General features: G+C 42.2%; 1 protein-coding gene across 4 annotated transcripts in view; it reads left to right on the forward strand.

The window, feature by feature from the left end:
- TEX264 (testis expressed 264, ER-phagy receptor) overlaps nt 1–19,786 on the forward strand; it is a 177,775-nt gene extending 157,989 nt beyond the window's left edge. For all 4 annotated transcript variants that reach the window (XM_063121117.1, XM_063121118.1, XM_063121121.1 and 1 more), the window contains exon 5: nt 13,706–19,786. In XM_063121117.1, the coding sequence (XP_062977187.1) occupies nt 13,706–14,028 (323 nt within the window). In that variant the 3' untranslated portion in view covers nt 14,029–19,786. The remainder of the gene's footprint in view (nt 1–13,705) is intronic.
- The last annotated feature ends 210 nt before the right edge of the window (nt 19,787–19,996 follow it).

Below are 19,996 nucleotides of genomic sequence, written 5' to 3' on the forward strand. Positions count from 1 at the left end.
CCAGAAATGTCAGGTTGCTTGTTATTCATAATGCTTAATCAGAACGAAATCAAGAATATTTGGATTGATATTCTAACAGTGACATGTTCACCAAACAGACTGCACCACTTGCACCAAATTGTAAGCAAAATATTTCTGGGTGGATAGTTTTCCAGACTGCACCAAGTTTAGAACATTGTACACTTCTAGACCTTTCTTAAACATAGGTGTTGTGTTTATTTCATAATTAACAGGATCTGTATATTTTGGGTGCAAACAACTCAATATAACAACGGAATAAATAACTCATCAAATTAACACTATAGCTCCCATTCCCTCAAAACCTCTCATCATGTTCCTTCGCTGTCTCTCCCAAAAGCCAACTGACACCCCTGCATTCTCTCCTGTCTCCCTGGTAACCAGCGACACTCACTCTCATTGCACCTCCTCCTAACTGGCCACTCTTGCATAAGATTCACTACTGTCTCAATTTGCTGGTCACCCCCCAGCGTAACCAGAATTGTTTTTACACTACAGCAACTCTGGATCCCTAGTAAGTTCACATTAGATAGGGCTTAGTCGAATCCAGAAAGCTGATACCTTCTAGGGTTTCCTTTCCAGCTCAGACATCTTTAGCCACTCTGCCACTATCTCTGAATCTGAAAGTTTCCCGAGATCTTGTGATATTCACAAAGGGGTTGTCATGGCAGAGAAGTGTCCAGTAGGTGTCTGTGATTGTCATTGCATTTGCATTCTAGACAACACTTCAGTTGATGTTTGAGCTTGCTTGCTGGGTGAAAAAAGAATCCTGCTTTTTGCAGTGATAATTCCCATAACAATGTTAGTGCTTTGTGAGAGAGTTCAAAGTGGTTTCCACTGCAAAAGGCAGAATGGTCTTTTGTGGAAATGGTTAACAGGGCTTTTTCCCCAGATATAAAGGGAATCTGTCCTTCCCCAACTATTTGTGATCATAATTCAAAGTGATGTCATAATTATCCTTGATTAATGGCTTCTATGACAGTTTTGTCACCCAGTATGTTGCCCTGACAACAACACTGGGACTTTGTTGTTAATCTGATATGCTTGTATCTTCTCTAGTTGCTCCTTAGTTGCATTGTTTTCAAAACTAAGAATATACTGATCCTGAGGAGTAGATTACATGGGTCTTTGAGACAAATAATGGAAAGCGTGGGAAAGATGCTGAGATGTTATGTGGGAATAGGAGATACAGATCAGAGATACAGCAATCTGTAGGGTGAGTAGGTGGACATGTGTACAAGAACTGGAGTAGAGAAAAGTTTCTGAAGTCTTATTCCTCATTTTTCTGAAATATGCTTGAACAGTGAGCAATTAATGTAGTAATTGCACTGCATAGGTTTCTGATTATTCTGTGTGTGTTTTTACATAAATCTGTAGAAATAGCTGAATTCCCTAGCCAGATTTGCCTTGGTGATTTTCCTCCCATCACTTGGTTGCTCGCAGTAGAATTCTCAGTGAAATGAATTTTGCTGATTTTCTGGGCTTATCCAGACAATCAGCTCATTGCATGCATTTTAGCCTTTGCTGCTGGGGTGAAACTGTCCAGGGGCTTCTTCACACTTTGCCTTGACAGTACTCAATTCCAACTCCCAATTCTTTGTATGCTAAGTGGTGCTTGGGTCATCACAACATGGCAGAGGAGTCACCACTCATTATCAGCTGAGTCACGGGTTGTGTACAACCATACTCCAGACAGCTCTCTAAATCACAACAGCACTGTTTACTGGGGAAATAATGTTCTCTACAAAATATTGCTGAGTGCTGGAAAAATACACATCTATTGCTTTCAACGAAGGTGATTTCTTGAGGCAAACCATTTAGATTCTATACGATATCTGGAAAGGCCTTCAGGGCACTTTCATTAATGGTTTTGGTGAATTTTTATTTTAAAATTTTTATTTTTAAATTGTGAATGTGGCTACTGTGGGATATAGGAAAGAAATCAACCCTTTACTATTCAAATGGTAGTCTCCACGAACATATATGTTATGTTTGGCTATTCTGATGCACATACACAATTTTCTGTGAACCAGTGAAGACTTAAAAGATGTTCATTTTGGTTACTAGCAGCCATTCTTTATCACAGAGAAATAGAATGCTGGGGCTCTCCTAATTTTTCCTGCACTAGTAACAGTGGACACAATATTTGTAAAAACACCAGATTTCAGGACATTGGGATGCAATTGCATGCAAACAGGAAATTCCAAAACCCATTTAGCTATCTGTTGTGATCTGATTGGCATTTCTACATGAACTGAGTATTATAGAGCTTAAGCCCTTTTCTGATCAGTATGTTCACTTGGCCCATTGAAAAATTCTCACAAGGTCTCACACCATCTTTGACAGTGTGCTGCTTGTTGTCAAATATTTTTGTAGTTGATGTGCTTGTAAGACACCATAGCCCTGAGGAAGGAAGTGCTGTGCCTGTGCTCTCAGCTCTCTCTTAAGGGAATGTGGAGATGTACTGCCTTGTCTGCGCTTAGGTTTCTGCTTTTCTAATCACTTATTCCCTCTCCGGGCTTTGCTATGGTTTTCATGCATGCACTTGTCTCCTTGGGCAGCAATTACCTGTGAGAATCTCATTTGGAGAGAGCATTGCTGGCTTCATATGACAGTCATGGAAAGAAACATTGGCGTTTTTTAAAAGCAAATGTCAGCTTTATGCTCATGACTAAAAGGCTACGGGTCCAATGTGGAAAGGCAGAGGCAAAGTGAGTGCCAAGCACCTACCCCATGCACCTTTCTTTTAATTCTGGATCTACAACTTCTGAAGCTCAGTTTTTTTGTAAACAGTTTTGCCCCCTTTCCAAGCCCCTGTGTACTTTCTACATCCTCAGCCCCCACACTTTCCAGGGTCCAGCTTTTGCCCCCTTAGTATATTTGTAGAAATGACATGATGCCTTTTGTTGGAGGCCCTTGGGCCAGATTTTTAAAAAATTAGAAATCAGCACAGTTGTAGCTTAAGTCACTGAAGCCAAGTTATTATTTGAAGAATTATTACTGGCACTTGGCCAGTCTCATACTAGATTTGTTTAAAGAACAACGTAGCTGGTCTTACACACGCATACGTACACACAGAGAGAGAATTTCAATCTTTCTCTATATACATTCTGCCAGTTTGAACCAGTCTGCCATCGCCTTTTTAAACAATAGCCCAGTTCATCCATTGCTTCATGGTGCTGATCCATTCCAAACATATAACTATTCTTGTTGGAAGGGAAAAAAAGAATCTACATAGTTCCTCAGTCTTATTCAGCTATTTTACTCTGGTTTGGTGTGCTGTTCCACGCCCCCTCTCAATTTGCTGTTCAATCATTTTCTGTAGGTATAAGGCTTGGGGTAGAAGCTATAACCACACATTGAACTAAAGATATACATTATGCTAGGGAAAATTAAACACCTAAACAGGGCTCATGATTATCCAAACCCACTTATTAATGTCCCACAAGTCCAGGAATAAAGGTAGAAAGAAGATTCTCACCATTGTATGGATTGAAGCCACTTGCCTCTGAACTGCCTAGGAAAGCAAGCATCATGTTCCTATGGTAGCAGCTGCAAGAAGACTCTTCTTCAAGGCATGTGGAGCTTGCCTGTGTGTCTTTGGAGACCAGAGTCGGCCACTTGGGTCTCAGGGCACTATGCATGAGCTTGAATTTCTTGAAGTGCCTCATGTAAATAGTGATGTTTCCAACTCCATTGTTTTAATGATTCTTTTATTGACAAGTGCTTGCTAGGGGATATTAGATTGTGCTTTATGACTATTGATGAGTCTCCTCAAGGGAAGAATCAAGTAGAAACATTAGAAAAGACTTTCTTTCTTTCTTTCTTTCTTTCTTTCTTTCTTTCTTTCTTTCTTTCTTGGGTTTGTTTTTTCATATTATTATTATTCAGTGCCGACAGCCATTTAGGCTAAGTGGGGGAAAGAACCATTGTCAGAGGCATAAAATGGAAATTACACTTGGTTAGAAACCATGGTCATCTGGTCTTACAACCCGCGCTGGGTGTCTAAACACCAACACTTCGGCGCTTTGCTCTCCCCACGTCTTCTATGAAACACAGAAAGTTGCCAACCTGAGTTAGCCCGGGGTCTCTGATACGGGCCTTTCCTAGCGGTGCCACCAAAGATCCTTTAAATGAAAATGCAGTGGATTGAATCCAGGACACTTTGCAAGACAAACATGTGCTCTATCATTGAGTTGTAGGCTCTCCATTGTATCAGCTGCAGCTGTGCTAAAAGAAGCCTCTTCTAGAATTCGTATAGAATGTGTGCACACTTCTCTATTTTATAAAAAGATATGCCAGGATTTTGCTTCTGTACTTTGACCTGGCCTGACCCCCACAGTTTCCAGAAGGAAGGAAGTTGGACTAAAGACCATTTACCGTAGGACTGTTGCAGTGCTTGCTCTCAGTTAGATGCATCACAGAATAAGGGTTAGCTCAAACAGCAACACCATCATTATCAAGAGGGTTTGCACTTAAAGAATTGCAGTGTATGACAGGTTTGTACTTGTCTAGGGATAATATGATATGGGATTTCTGTATTTAGCTTGATCATGGATCAGCAGTTAACATATATCATCCCATATTCCAGACACAAACTGTCACCATGGAATTTGTAAGTTTCCAAAATTCCAAGTATTAAAACACAGAGTTTTTAAATAAAGGCCTCTGGGATCAGGTGTGTATTTTCATCTTTTATTTTAAAATCTTAAGCAGTTTTTATATTTCAAGATATAAGAGCATTAAACATACAAAAATACATATAGTTGCAAACAAAACACTATTTTAAAAACATCCTTCTAAGTTTAGTTCCAGGAGCACTGCCTTTAAAGATTAAAGTATATTATCCAATGACATTTCTAACCTTGAAGCAAAATAGAGCAGAGAAGTCAATCTGAGACAGGTGTTTTGGTGTCAAATGAAGATGGGTAGAATGTCCTGGTGAGAATCAACATGTGATTCTGAAGTCCCTGTATTTCCCCCCTGCCCCTCATATTTATATGATTCCTTGTTAGCACTTGTTTACATCTGTTTCCCACAAAATTGGAATTCCTCTAAGAATTAGTTAATACTTTTTCCAAAGCTCCTGGCTATGATTTGGAAGTATTAAATGTACTTCATAACTTGTCAGGTTTTCTAAGCACATTTCCTTAAGTTCCCCAAACAGGATACCACTTGCTTCTTTTTCATAAGTTTTGTCTACTTCTCGCAATATTTCATGTTCATTTATTTGTGTCATAACCACACACAAGCTGACATGTGAACATGCCCAGTATGCAGTTATTCTTTCTCCAACATTCTTAATCTGAAGCACATTTTTCTGACTTCAGGTGGGAAACCTTGCTTTCCCGAGTTTAGCTTTTCTTGTGTCACAAAGCTTAGAGGTCAGTGAGAAGTTCAGTGAAAAATTGCAGCATGTTACCACAAATGTTTTTATTAAAATGCCTTGCTAGAATCAAACTGATACAACTTTCATATGGTAATACAATTTAATAAATCAATTGTTGTTTGTTTTAAATCATAGTTTAGGAGATATGCTGTTTATGAGGAAATATGAAGACCAATAACTATTTATTTTGGATAAATACTTGCAAGATAGCCTATTATGCAGGTTGGTGCAGGAGTCTTGCAAGATGTAAAGGCTTCTGGGGAAAATATTTGTTACAAGTGAAAGGAGGGGGCAACTTTCCATCAAACCCTTAATGTCCACTTTGGACTTTTATTTGGGCCTGTTGACAACAACAACAACAAAAGCTTTCGGCACACCGTGTTCCCAAAATACAAACTTTGTTGTTCCTCATGCGTCACTCGTGATTGGGGACAGAAGTGCTGCAGGGGCAGGCTTTAGTGCTGTCTTTGTGGAAGTGCAGGGAGCTAGAGCTAATGCCCAAAAAGCATCTCAGGAACAAATGGGGCTTGATTTGAAAGTGCTCCGGTCTCCAGGCCAGTTACTTACTTTCTGACAATAAAAAGGCTTTTTTTTTTCAGACCAGGAGAAAGAGAGGGGAGCAGCAAACGAGTAGCTCAGAAGTACCAACAACTTGCAGAAATCTAGGTGGTCTTCTACATATGTTAAGGACTGGAGGAAGATCCAGTACTTAATGATGGAGAAGGGAGGGATGCATATATGTTCTCAAGGGCCCGGAATGTGTCTTGTAACCATTTGTGTGCTGTGTATAATTGCATCCTACTAATCTTAAGGAGTGCATATTCAAACCATTGTTTTCAGAAAAGAGTAACTGATGATAGTGACTTACTCCATCCACTTTTCTTTTGGATCTATCTTGAACAAAGACTTCATTGTTGGGTTTCCATATGAAATCTGTCAAGATCCACATAGCATGAAGAACAAAAGCAGAGTGTTCCACGTTTTGCGGAAGATGAGAACTATTCTAAAGTTTGAGCAAGCAGGCACTAAAATATATATGCCTGGGATACTTGGGGATATTTTCATGTTCTTGCTGGGTAAGCCAGTAAATAAAGTTTATGCAATGCAAGTAGACACAGCTTGCATTGTCAAGTACGAATGCATTCTTGGCTGCTACTGGAAATTGTCAAGGATTGTTGCAGCGTGTAAAGGGGGAGCTCCGACTTCTCCATTGAGACAGATGTGGGCATTGCTTTGATCCTTGCCAGATGCTGGTATGAGGGAAAATCTGCATTGCATTTTTTGACTGCTAGACATAGAAATGTCCTGTTTTTAGGTTTTGGTAGTAAGTCTACCAAATTTTAACTGTTGTGTGAATTTGGATAAACTCCATTCTCTCTATCTCTCTTTGTTTTTAAAAGCATAGGAAATATTGTTGTAAGAAACCTTAAATGGAACTCACTGGCAAATGCAAAATCTTAGCAATGTTCTTTTTTTAAATTTTTGCTTTCTAAGCCTTCATTCCATTAGAGGAAAGAAGCCATGGCACTAACGTAGTAAGGGGATATGTTTGCAGAAGAAAAGAGTAGCTTGTGGGGGTGGGGTGGGGAATGTCCAGTAGAGGGCAATCAGAATGCACTTTCCTCATGTCAACATTTTCTCTGAAGCAGGAACTTCTTGGTTTAGCGCCAAAGGTATAATAGAAAGTCTGGGGCTAATACATGTTCACCAATATTTATTGATAGGCTCTTATGAGTCTCAGGTATTCCAAAAAATAATAATTTGACATTTCAAGCAGAGAGTAGATCTAGAGCTGAATATAATCTCTGGCCACACTTTTATACAAATTATAGGAAACATGTCTATTGTATATATTTATTTTGTAACTATCTTCTGTATGAATTTCTAGTAAATTAAGACTGAATTAGGCTGGTTTTGTTGCCCTTTTATCCAGATTGGGGATTAGAAGGAAGTTCTTCTTCTTCTTCGTGGTCTCTGTGCATCACACATATGGGCTCTGCGCCTGCACGAAACTCCGCCTCGGGAAATTTCTATAGCTAAAAATCGTTTGGACAGGAACCCTCCCCCTCTCCACTGCGCATGTGCAGGAGGGTTCCCGCCCAAATCCCCCAGTTCTTCTTCGACCGTCATCGCGACTGTCTCATCGGGAACGTCTCTTGTAAAAGACTAGCTAAGAATAACCTACCTGTTAATTTCTATACTCTCCTTCTTTCTTCCTTTCAGGTCTGTTTTTCATCCTATAATATATATATATATATATATATACACACACACACACACACACACACACACACACACACACACACACACTTACTTTCTCTCCTCATCTATACTTACCTTAGAACGTATGGGCCCCAAGACCTCTTTTAAAAAGTGTGCCTGTTGTGGGACAAAACTATCCCCCTCAGACGTCCATAACTTTTGCGTAATCTGCGTTGGAGAGGCATATAGAGTGGACACTTGCCCTCACTGCCAAGCCTTTTCAAGACAAACAAGGATGCATCGGGCGGATAAGCTGCGGGCTGAGCTGTGGGAAAGAGCCCTAGCGGCAGTAAGTAAACCAGCAATGGCTTCCGAACAGGAAACTACAGTGCTTACAGCTCCTGTTGTGCCTTCAACAAGCCAGGCAGACAGACCCTGCCAGGACCCCCTGCTAACACCGGGCCAGTCTTTGACAGCATCAGTGGCAAAAAAGCTGTCAAAAAAGGCAAGAACGCCTAAATCTTCAGAGGTTCTGAAGAAAAAGAAAAAGGATAAGTCCTCTCATAAATATGACCAACAGAGAACCAAGGAGTCAATGTCAAACAAACTGACCCCAAGTACTCCTGCTCAGCCATTGACAGGAGGAATGGCACCGATTGTGAATATCCCCCCAACATCGATGGTCGAGGCTTTACCGACCCTCTCGATGTCGGAGGGTGAGATCAGAGAGGGATCATCTCTGCAGCATGGAGATCGTAGCCTATCGGGCAGAGGTTCGAACAGAGGCTCGCCCCCACATAGAAGCTTACCTGCTCCCATGGAACACAGGGCTGACTTTAGACGATCACTGGAGTTGGTTCGTTCCATTGACAGTCGATACCGAGAAAGGGAACAATATTATTACTCAAGGGCCCGTCACTGCTCCTGTTCGCCTGTGAGGGAATGGGAAAGATAATCTGAATGGTCGCTCCCACCAAGACCTTCTTATTATTATAAGGACTGGCACAGTCTACATGACCAATACCATTATGGGTGTGAACACCCACCATCTCCTAGAGTGTGGGCTACACCGTCGGCTTTGGCTTCACGCCCTACTTAAGAATTTGAGACAGAACAACCTGTCCCCTTAGCCATTGCGCCAGTGAACAACCATCCCCGAATTATCCAGCATCAAGATACTACAGCACTATCGACATCTCATCAACAGACTAGTGTAGAACAAACTCTACAATGACCAACGTCACCAGACTCTGTGGAAGACTATTGCTCTGATTCAGTCTCCTGCTCTATAGCCTCACCAGATGCGATAGTGGAAGCACAAGGATCTGTGTCTCCGTCTGAATACCTTGGACATTTTTCGGACTTGATTCAACGGATGGCCCAATCTCTGGGCATAGAGACATGTCAAACAGTGGAAAGATTGCCTGATCCCGTATTTGACGCAGTGCATACAGAGGCTACAATGCTGGTGGCTGTTCCATTCTTGCCAACACTAACCCAAACCGTGAAACAATCCTGGAATGATCCGGCGTCAATGGCTCCGTCATTGAAGAGACTAGACAATATGTATAGAGTACTAGACAAGGAAGCGGAGTTCCTTTTCACACATCCTCAACTGAACTCGATTATTGTGGAGTCGGCACAGGGCCGTTCACAGAGAGTGCATACAGCACCGGTGGACAAGGAAGGTCGGCGCCTAGACCTAAGGGGCGCAGATTCTACTCGTTGGCGGCTCTAAGTCTTAAAGTTTCCAACTACCAGGCCACAATGGCAAGGTATCAATTGTTTTCGTGGGATAAAATGATCTCAATCTGTGACAACCTTGGGGATGACCAAAGGGAGCTCGCAAGGGTGTTCCAATGCCAAGGCTACAAGAATGGCATGACAACAAATTAACACAGCGAAACACCAGGCTGACTGTGGCAAAGGTTATGGTTGCTGCTGTGGCCTTGAGAAGGCAAGCCTGGCTGAGATCGGCGGGACTTTCGCAAGAAGCTAGAACATGGATTGAGAGTCTACCTTTTGATGGAGCAGGCCTTTTCAATTCTACAACAGATGATGCTATGGATTCGGTCCAAAAGGCTAGAAACACAGCAAAGAAAATGGGCATAGGCTCCGCTCCACAACAGTTCAAGCCCAGACGATGGTACAGACAGACAGCCTATAATTACGTGAAATACCAACCTGATAAATCGTCTTTTAAACCACCCCAGCAACCTCAGCAGGGAAAAAGACAGTTTACAACATCCAAGCCCAGGTTCCAGCGTCGAAAACCAGACTTTGGTCAGAAATGACGTCTTTGACTTGCCCATACCAACGACATTGAACACCCCCTTCGGCAACTGTCTCTGGACATCGAGGGAAGCTTGGAATAGAATCACCTCCGACAATTGGGTGTTGACCATCATATACAGAGGTTACAAAATCGGATTCAATTCCCTACCCCCCTCGGGAGTCCTGAGAACTACTACACCATCGGTACCACTTCAGTTGGAGGTTCGTTCACTCCTGGAAAAAGGGGCAATAGTACAAGTACCAAAACATCAACGTTTGAAAGCCTTCTATTCCTGTTATTTTACGGTTCCAAAGAGTGACAGAGAACTGCGCCCCATATTAGATCTACGGGACATCAATACCTATATAACACCAAGGAAGTTTCATATGGTCTCCCTTCCCGCTATTTTACCACTCCTAACGAGGCGGTCATGGTTTGCCTCCATCGATCTCAAAGACGCTTACTTTCACATAGCCATCCACCAAGACAGCCAGCAATCCCTGCGTTTTGCTATCGGTCATCAGACCTTTCAGTTCTGCCTCCTCCCATTTGGGCTATCAACAGCACCCAGGGTGTTCACCAAGTGTATTGCAGTGGTCTGCGCTCACCTGAGAAGTCTAGGCATACAGGTCCACCCCTACATCGACAATTGGCTCCTGGTTGCGGATTCGAAAGACACCCTGAGTCAGCACTTAACCTACGTGCTACACCTATTGAAGAATCTGGGACTTCTGATAAATACAAAAAAGTCACACCTTCACCCATCCAAAAACATAAAGTTTATAGGCATGATCCTCGATGCAGACACTGCCAAGGCGTACCTACCAGCCGACAGAGATCTCGCCATCGAGAACCTAGCACACATGGTGATAAAGCAGTGCAAGATATTAGCACACACAGTGCAGAGACTATTGGGACTGATGGCATCAACTACCATGGTCGACCTGTTCGCAAGGCTCAAGATGAGGCATCTACAGATCTGTTTCAACAAAATGTTCAACCCACTCAGAAATGCCAGGCGCGTCTCTCTCTTGATACCACCGAGGATAGCCAGATCCTTGAAGTGGTGGACACACCATCCAAATTTAATACGAGGGGTACCATTCAAACCATTGATGCCATCAAAATTGGTTACGACTGATGCCTCTTGTACGGGGTGGGGAGCCCATCTCGACTCACTAAAAGTCCAAGGACTATGGTCGACCAAGGAGAAAAAGGCACACATCAACTATCTCGAACTGCTGGTGGTCCAAAAAGCCCTCAGAGCTTTCAAGTCCGAGATTCGAGGCCACCACGTCCAAGTAACATCGGACAACATGACTGTCGTGTTCTATGTCAACAAGCAGGGAGGAACGAAGTCTCTACCCCTGACCAGACTTACCATACACATTTGGGAATGGTGCGCTCGACCTTGAATCTCTCTCACTAAAGTTCATATAGTGGGACTGTCCAACACACTAGCAGATACCCTCAGCAGGGAGTTGACATTGACACACGAATGGTGAATTCATCCTCAGGTTCTCAAGGGAATCTTCCACCTCTGGGGAGAACCGAAAATAGATTTGTTCGCAACAGTGTGTTACCAATTTTGCAGCAGAGTGGGTGTGGGGGGAAATTCACTCGGAGATGCATTTATTCACAAATGGGACAATCATCTCCTATATCTATTCCCATCATTTCCGTTAATTACAAGAATGCTGGCAAAGATTATACACGACAATACGGATTGTGTAATCCTGATACCCTGGTGGCCCAGACAGAACTGGTTCGCAACCCTACTGAACAGGTCACAGGATCCTTTCTTTCGCCTCTCAATGAGGCGAGACCTCCCATTCCAGGATCAGGGTCAGATCTGCCATCCGGACCTCGACACCCTACATATGACACGTGGAGGCTGGGGTCCCAATAGGGACAATGAACTCACAGCCAAAATACAAACAGTCTTGGAGGCAGCCCTCAAACCATCAACACATAAGAATTATAGTAGGAAATGGAATTCTTTCACCATTTTTGCCTTTCAATGAGGTTTTTTTGCCTTCAAACTGCTCTGTCAATCAGGTTCTATCTTTTTTATTAGTTTTGCTGGACAGAGGCCTTAAGGTTTCCTCATTAAAGGTCTATCTAGCAGCTATTTCTGCCTTTCATGACGTCATAGAAGGTTTTAGGGTTTTTTCACACCCTACGGTTAAACGTTTTATGAAACACCTGTTGAATTTAAACCCACCAGTAAGGACCTTTTCACCTTCCTGGAGTTTATCTGTTGTTCTGCATGAACTATAATCGAAGCCTTTCGAACCATTGGCACCCACTGATTTGCGCCTTCTCACCTTGAAGGTTGTTTTTCTGGTGGCAATTACATCTGCAAGAAGGGCAAGTGAGTTATGTGCATTAAGAATAGATGAACCTTACTTAATTTTTCATCTGGACAAGGTGGTGCTTCGCCCCAACGTTCAATTTTTACCTAAAGTAGTTTCTAATCACTCCACAAGAGCTGTAGCCACATCATTGGCTTTCCACCATGGCATACCTGTTTCAGAAATATGCAAGGCAGCAACATGGGCTCGACTGATGACGTTTGTGTCACACTACAAACTTGATGTCCAGTCCAGGTCCGACTGCTCGTTTGGAAGAGCTATTCTATCGTCTGTCTTCATTTAAGGACACCAACCCCCCTCCAGTGAGTAAGCTTACTAATCACCCATATGTGTGATGCACAGAGACCACGAAGAAGAAGGACAGGTTGCTTACCTGTAAGTGTGGTTCTTCGAGTGGTCATCTCTGCAGTCACACAACCCACCCACCATACTCCCCTCTTGGTGTCCCACAAATGACATTATAATGATGCATTAGAGCATATACATACATACATACATACATACATGTAAATGTGGTTATATTCCTCAGACAAGGCCACTAGGGGTCTCAGAAGAACTGGGGAATTTGGGCAGGAACCCTCCTGCACATGCGCAGTGGAGAGGGGGAGGGTTCCCATCCAAACGAATTCTAACTATAGAAAATTCCTGAAGCGGGGCTTCGTGCAGGTGCAGAGCCCATATGTGTGACTGCACAGATGTGTGTCCTTCTCTGTCTTATCTTAGAAATTCATCTAGATTTTCTTATAAGAAAACCCTAAGCCAATCATCATGTTGACAGGTTGAATCTAGCCAGAAAGCAGAACTGTTTCTGCTTGCCATCTTAAAAGCTTTGGTACCATAGGAAGATTGTTTTAGTTCATATATTTTTTAAACTGTACCATTGAGTTAAATGAAAAGCCCCAAACCAAAGAGTGAGTAAGAAATCAGTGGGCCTGTTCAGAAGTCATCTTAAACCCAGCTGGTTAAGACTTTTGGTTAAGCAGCAGGGTTTAAGGTGTCTTGTGCGATGCGTTTTGCTAAACCCTGCTCACTCACTAACCACAGTCGGGCTGTCGTCTGCAGCAGAGTTATCGGCTCTAACCATGATGTAAAGTGTTGTGAGTGACAGCACGGCTTGTAGTTAGTGCTGACCCCAGAAAACCACGGTTTCGCTAACCACAGAGCCTGAGGTGTCGTCCATTAAAACTTGCCCATTAAAACTCGCTAAATCCATTTGTCTTAGTATGGGCTTTTGTTACTTATTTTACTTTATGATGAAGACTGAACATTTTAGATACTTCTTGGTGGGATGGATTCGTACACTTTATAAATCTCATAATGGTGGGAGCATTCTAAATATGTTCAGAGAACAGCAAAGATGGAGATATGCATTGGGTACCTCTTTATTGTTCTGAATTAATCATGCATTCCCTGTATTGACTCTTTGTTCTTTTTTTCTACATAAAGGGTCTGACACCTTGAGTGAGACCAGCTCCGTCAGCCTGGAAGCCACAACCAACAGCAGAGAGACTTCAGTGGCTACCTCCATCTTGTCCCCCTTCATGTCTGGCCACAGCCGAGATGAAGTAGACAATCGCAGTGAGCACAGCTACAGCGAGTCAGGGGCCAGTGGCTCTTCCTTTGAAGAACTGGAGTTGGAAGGCAATGGGGATGGGGATGGAATGGCAGGTCTGTCATCTGACCTCGGTTCTGCTGAGGACCACGACGTTGCCAAGGCCAAGTGGACCAAGGAGCCTATTGCCCTGGAGAAAGAAATGGGTGAAGAATAAAGCCATCTATTTACTCGTGTTTCTTAGGGATTGAAAAGAGAAACTGATCGTCTCTCTTGCTTCTTTTCTGTCCAGCCAAAAGATTTCGGTCACTGATCCATGTTGAGACCTGTCCTACTCTTTGTCCTCAGACAAGTATTTGGGGTGTAATAAAGGAAGAGAAATGACATCCAGGGGAATTGTAGCTGGTTGCCACGCTCCTGTAGCCAGACTTAAGGATATGTGCTATTACAAGAAGCTGAGAGGAAAGGCATGAAGTGGTGGTGGGGAACTCTGGTGTTGAACAACAAAATATATTTCCATGTGTGTGAAAGAGAGAGTGAGAGAGTGAATGACTATGCAGGGAGCACTTTACATGGGCAGGTAGATGCATTTGTGTATAGACTATCCCCTTGCCTCTCTTTACTTCTCCCCTAATCAGCTGTTCCTCTGCAACTTGCACTCATTGATTGGCACCACATTTATAGACGCCAAAGAGCAGTAGTTATATTTGAAACTGGAAAATGTAGCGCAAACTTTTAATCCCTAAATGGACATCTCAACTTCTCTAAACTGTACTACAATTAACAGCTTTAATTTGAGAGGTGAAGGTTTAAGAGCAGGATTGCTAAGATCCCAAGCACTCTGCTCCCTTCCCCATTCTTCCTCACTTACCTGTGCAGCCCACTTTCACGGTCTCTCTTTTATATTGCACGATGATGGAATAAACCAAGTTCTTCTTAGTTGCAGTTGTTGCACCCATTAACATCTGTTGGTGTACTCCTGGGAACTGACCTTGAGAAATTCCTTGTCTAACTTCAAATGTAAACAAGCCCATCTGAAGGAATCAGCCATTGCTGTTGGCATTAATGATGCGCTCTTCCTGCAGTCTCAGCAGAGAGGCTGCAGAGTTTGAGTGGTCATCACAGCAATACAGGTCAGTGGCACAACAGACGTGACAAATTCATGTCTCTGTAGTGTGGGTCCTCAGAGGTTGTGATGCAGTGGTAGTTCAGTTCAGGAGTGAAATTTCATGTGTTGAGTATTGTGATATAGCAGAAGGCTTGCAGTGGTAACCTTAGTGGATTTGACATAATATTGTGGCATAATGCACTGGAAGTTCCTGAATGTTATGTCTTGGAGAAGCTATGTACTCTGCCCTTATGCAAGATAAGAATTCCTTTGATTCCCTAAGCATGATGAAATGAAAATGGTCCTCTTTGCATTAGCAATATTTCTGGATACTGGGTTAAGTTAAACCTGTCTCAGTCAAAATCATATATTGAGGCACTGGGGCAAATTCCTCACTGCAATATATCTACTGAAGTTCTTGTCCTGAGATATCAGTTGATAAGACCCATGTCAAACAGTCTGCATCCTCCGAGCTTCATTACTTTGGCTTGAGGGAAGAGTCATCAAGGCAGCAGGAGGTAGAAAATGTTAATATGTGTGTATTGGGGGCTGAAGTATTGAGAAGTTCTGATTCTCCTCACCACATTCTTGCTCCTCTTGCTGACATCCTCTCTGTAGAGGTCTTGGATCAATGGCTCACTCTGTTTCTTAATGGACTTGGATCCATACAGTGAGCAAAGGAGTTCAACGTTCAGCCACCTTCAGACCTGCCTTGTTTCTGAGCATTGACTCAGCCTGGAGGGAGATCAATGAGATGCAGTGTTAGAACTTCCCCCTTGGGCTGCTTGGCCACAAGGCTACTCAGCTCCCTCCCCCAGTCACCATTGATTCCTCACTTTCTTCTTTTTATTCTTATTTCTGTGGTCTATAAAGTTTCTGCCTCTCAATTTGCTCTCTGTTCCATGATTTAATATTGATATTCATGTCCCCCCAATCCTGATTTACTATGACATCCAAATCAGTGACTCCACTTTAGCTGCAGCATCACTGAACCAGCACGACTGATAGAAGCAGGCACATGCTAAAATGGGGAATTGGATATGTTCCATCCCCATTGTGTCTGGATAAGATTCCCACATACCATTCGGTAGACTTTCTCATCTTCCTGGATATTACTTCATCCACAGCATTGCACATGGAATTACTTGAGTAAACATCATTCCAAGTGCTCCATTTTAACACTCAATGCGTTCTCTGTGGCCATTGCTAAGTAGGGCTTCTGAACTGCTAGCTTAGCGTGCCTGTTCACAGGGTGTCTCTGTACATGTACATCTATGTGCAAATGGGTGTGCATGTCTATATCTTCCCTTGGGCATGTGTGATTATACGAGTATTTATGTATCTGTGCTTGTTCATTGTGTGCATAGACCTATGCTATATGCACTTGTGCACACAGGCTCAGAGCCAAACTAGATATGATACCATTCACACAATTGTTAATTTTGTAAATAAATGATGTCATATCTAGTTTGAACTTCATACTGTATGCTTGTCCTTCTATATTCATCTGTATCGTGCTCTCTCTTTCTGAGTCATAGGGGTTCTATTAGAATAAAGGTGAAGGACGACAGGAGCAGCAGGAGGCATATAGCTAGGACTGTATTATCCCTATCCTCAGATTTCATTTGAAAGATAACGAAAAATACCCTTCTCTCTGTGTTGTGCTGGGTGGTTGTGCCTGTTTTTTGGAGGAAGGGGAAAGCAAATCATATTTCTTCATCATACAGTAACTTCTGCTTGCTTGTGAATTCTGTGCTGATGGAGAAAGGGTATCAGTATAAAAATCTTCTGGCTTATATATGATAGTTTAGTTGTATAGTGTGTGAACTTACCTCTCAGTGTATTCATGCATGTGAGTGGACACTGAACACATCATCATGTGCTGCCATGTATGAGTATGTGTGTGTGTGTGTGTGTGTGTGTGTGTGTGTGTATCCTGCATAATTTCCTGCTTGTATGCATGATGTATGTATGTGTATCGGCCATTCTAAGTGTGCCCATACACATACACCCCCTTCTTCATAAGCACAAGTGAATTTGCTGCTTATTTGTTAATGATGATTATACAGATACGTATGAGATTGTCTGACTATACCACCACATGGGGGATTGCTCCCACATCAAAATGCTTGGAAAACGAATACATCAGGGAGAGAAATGGTGCCAAATGTGGAAAGCCTGCATGTCAGGGAGAAGACTAGGCTAGATGCCTTAACCTAGTATTTTCCCTGACATGCAAGCTTTCCACATGTGGGGAGATTTTGACAAGAAAGAAGTTTCCAAACAAGTAATTCCCAATATATATTGTAATGTATGCTATTCATGTGGGGAAATGTATTCCATGCTGGACTGAACAGCTCAGTGACTCAGGTGAGAAATTTTGATTGGATGGTGCTCTCTTGTGAGAGAGTACAGGCTTCCTTTACCCATTTTTGAATTCAAGCCCAGATGAATGTAAAAATAATAACCCCCTTCACTCTTCTTCTCCCTAAGTGGTAGCTTGAAGAATGTTTTGTCTTGAGCTGGAAGTGGGTAAGAAGAGCTGCTTTAGGTACATGGAGACATTTGCAAATAAGATGGTGAGCTGGAATTCTGTGGGAAGCTACTGCGCATGCCATGTGTTGGGATGAGCAGTTGGTAAATTCATTACTGTTGCTCCCCTGAGATAGGGAAGCAAACCTTGCTAGACATGTACAGACCATTGCAACAATCCACAAGCCATTTACTCTGCGAATAATTCTACTGATTCAATGCGTTTCCATTTTTTTAAAGGTTGGCATATTATAGTCAAAGGGTGGAATAATGGCATGTTTCCATCAGTTGTGGCTTTAATATCCATATTAGACATTCAGATTAGTGAGTAGAACACATTGACTACCCTGCCATGTCAAGGACCAAGTGCAAGAGAAGCCACTCAGACAAATGCTCCCAGCTATACTCTCTTTTTGTCAAAATCCTCCATGAAAGGTTTGCTTTAACGAGTTGCCAGAGTTAGATACACATCACATCTAAACTCCTTCTCTCTGTGGATCTTATATGCAGAATGCAGTGGCAGCCTCTTAGTTAGTTGTCATTGGTGTGAGCATCCATAATTTTGCAGACAAATAACTTTAGAGATGAGCCCAGAATCATAAAAGAATCTGGAGTTTTATGCTACCGTCCCTTGGGCCAATCAATAGAGGGCTCTTCAGAGTGTTAGAGAGACAGTATCCTGCCCACTAATAACCTCTTTCCAAAGAGTTGAATTCCCAGGGGCATAACTCAAACCTGCTCTTTACGGACAGCTGTCTGGCAATGTGCTGTAAGATGCTTCTGTGGCTGGGCTGGCATCCATATCTCTCCACGCACCCCTCTGTCTCTCAGCATTTGTTGTGATTGTGAGGGACTGGGTGGTGGGGAGATGGTCATCTATCTGTGGTGATCACACATGATGTGGTGAGAAACACATCAGACCATCCCAAGAGCAACAAATATTTTATCTTTTTCATTCTAGCCACAACTGAAATAGTTTACCACAACAGAAGTTACAAATGCTACAACTGGAATAGAATGCAATGCTACACAATTAGCACACACAGACACTATGTGGTTAGATTTTTAAAGGACCTACTATTCTAACTTCATTGTTGCCTGTTCGAACATTTTAGAGTGGATGACATTCAGCTTTCCTAACATCTTCCTTTCTTAAACCAAAATAGCCATTGGTGTCAGCATCTCACTTTCCTTAGCATCATATACTGTGTCATCAATAAGATTATCACTCGATTTTGAAAGATCTCTGGTGCCTGATCAGAAGCCCAGTGAAGATCAGAAGAGCTTGTCATTAATCACAGTGAACTTGCAGTGTTGGAGAAGGACAGTCTGGGAGCTCAGAATTCTAAACAGCAAATGTACAGTGCAACAGAATTTTTAGACAGCACAAAATGTAGCTCATGGATTCCTTTTTCTTGGTTAGTGTTCATGAAGCCAAAAAATTATAGCGGTGAAAATTTTTATTCCTTTTAAAAGTTTATTGTAAACATATTAATGTTTGGGGTTTTGTTTTGCTTTGATTTACTTTACTTTCTTTTAAAATTCCCCTCTTTCTGTACCCACTATGGGGACACAACGTATTTCCAGCTGCAAAAGACTGTGCAAAACCACCCACAACAAGAAGAGAAATGCAGACTGCTCCCTACACATCCCAACTGCCCTTCCAGAGTACTGTAACAGTAGACTTACATCTAAATGGTGCTCAGAACCCATTGTTCCAGCTTTCTTTAGAAAGGGTGCCATCTCTTTTCAAAGTTATATTCAAGCACTGTTTCATAGGAACATAAAAGTCACCGCATATAGATGCCTATGATTCTAAATTCAAACTTTAAATGTTCATGCGTTACATATTGTTAATAATTTGGAGATAATAGCTTCCGCCTGCAGTTGAAATTGGTTGACCATATTCTGTAAAACTCCCATAGCAAAGCTAATTCGGGGTTTGTGTAGAGAAGAAGAGTTTATAACCTTGAATTTGCATACACAAGAGGTAGCTTGCAAAATCAAAAACGTCTCTCTGTATGTCTGTGTTTGTGTGTATACAGGAGGAGGTACTATTTGGACCTGAACCCACAGATTGTCATTGAATGAGCAGCTAGTACTGAAGAGTGAAAAAAAAATTACAGCTTAGAACGTGTTAGTCATTGAGATACTGGCAAAGCTGTTTGAGAAGTTTGCTTTTTAGTTTGGTAGCCCTGAAGTGAAAAACCTTGTTCTGTTATCTATTTAATCACAATTTTGATATAATGTATAAGGCTTCGAGTTATATATATACCAGACTGGTTTAGATGTAGGTGTTGGGAAAGGTGAGAGGGAATCCTTGTTAAAATTAAAAATGGCTTACAAAAAGCAAACCCCAGGTCTCCGCACTCTGTGAACACGCCAAACCAGCAACGCAGTATCAGTCTGATCCGTTTCTGATGTGTAACATGTCTCTAACGCCAGGACCACTCTGCAACAAGTATGGTTCTTACCAAGCAGCTGTTTCAAAGTGTAAAGTGATGTTACAACTTCCTGGTAATTCAAGATTTATAAAATGGAATGC

Source organism: Elgaria multicarinata, chromosome 3 (assembly GCF_023053635.1).
Source record: "Elgaria multicarinata webbii isolate HBS135686 ecotype San Diego chromosome 3, rElgMul1.1.pri, whole genome shotgun sequence".
NCBI lineage: Eukaryota > Metazoa > Chordata > Lepidosauria > Squamata > Anguidae > Elgaria > Elgaria multicarinata.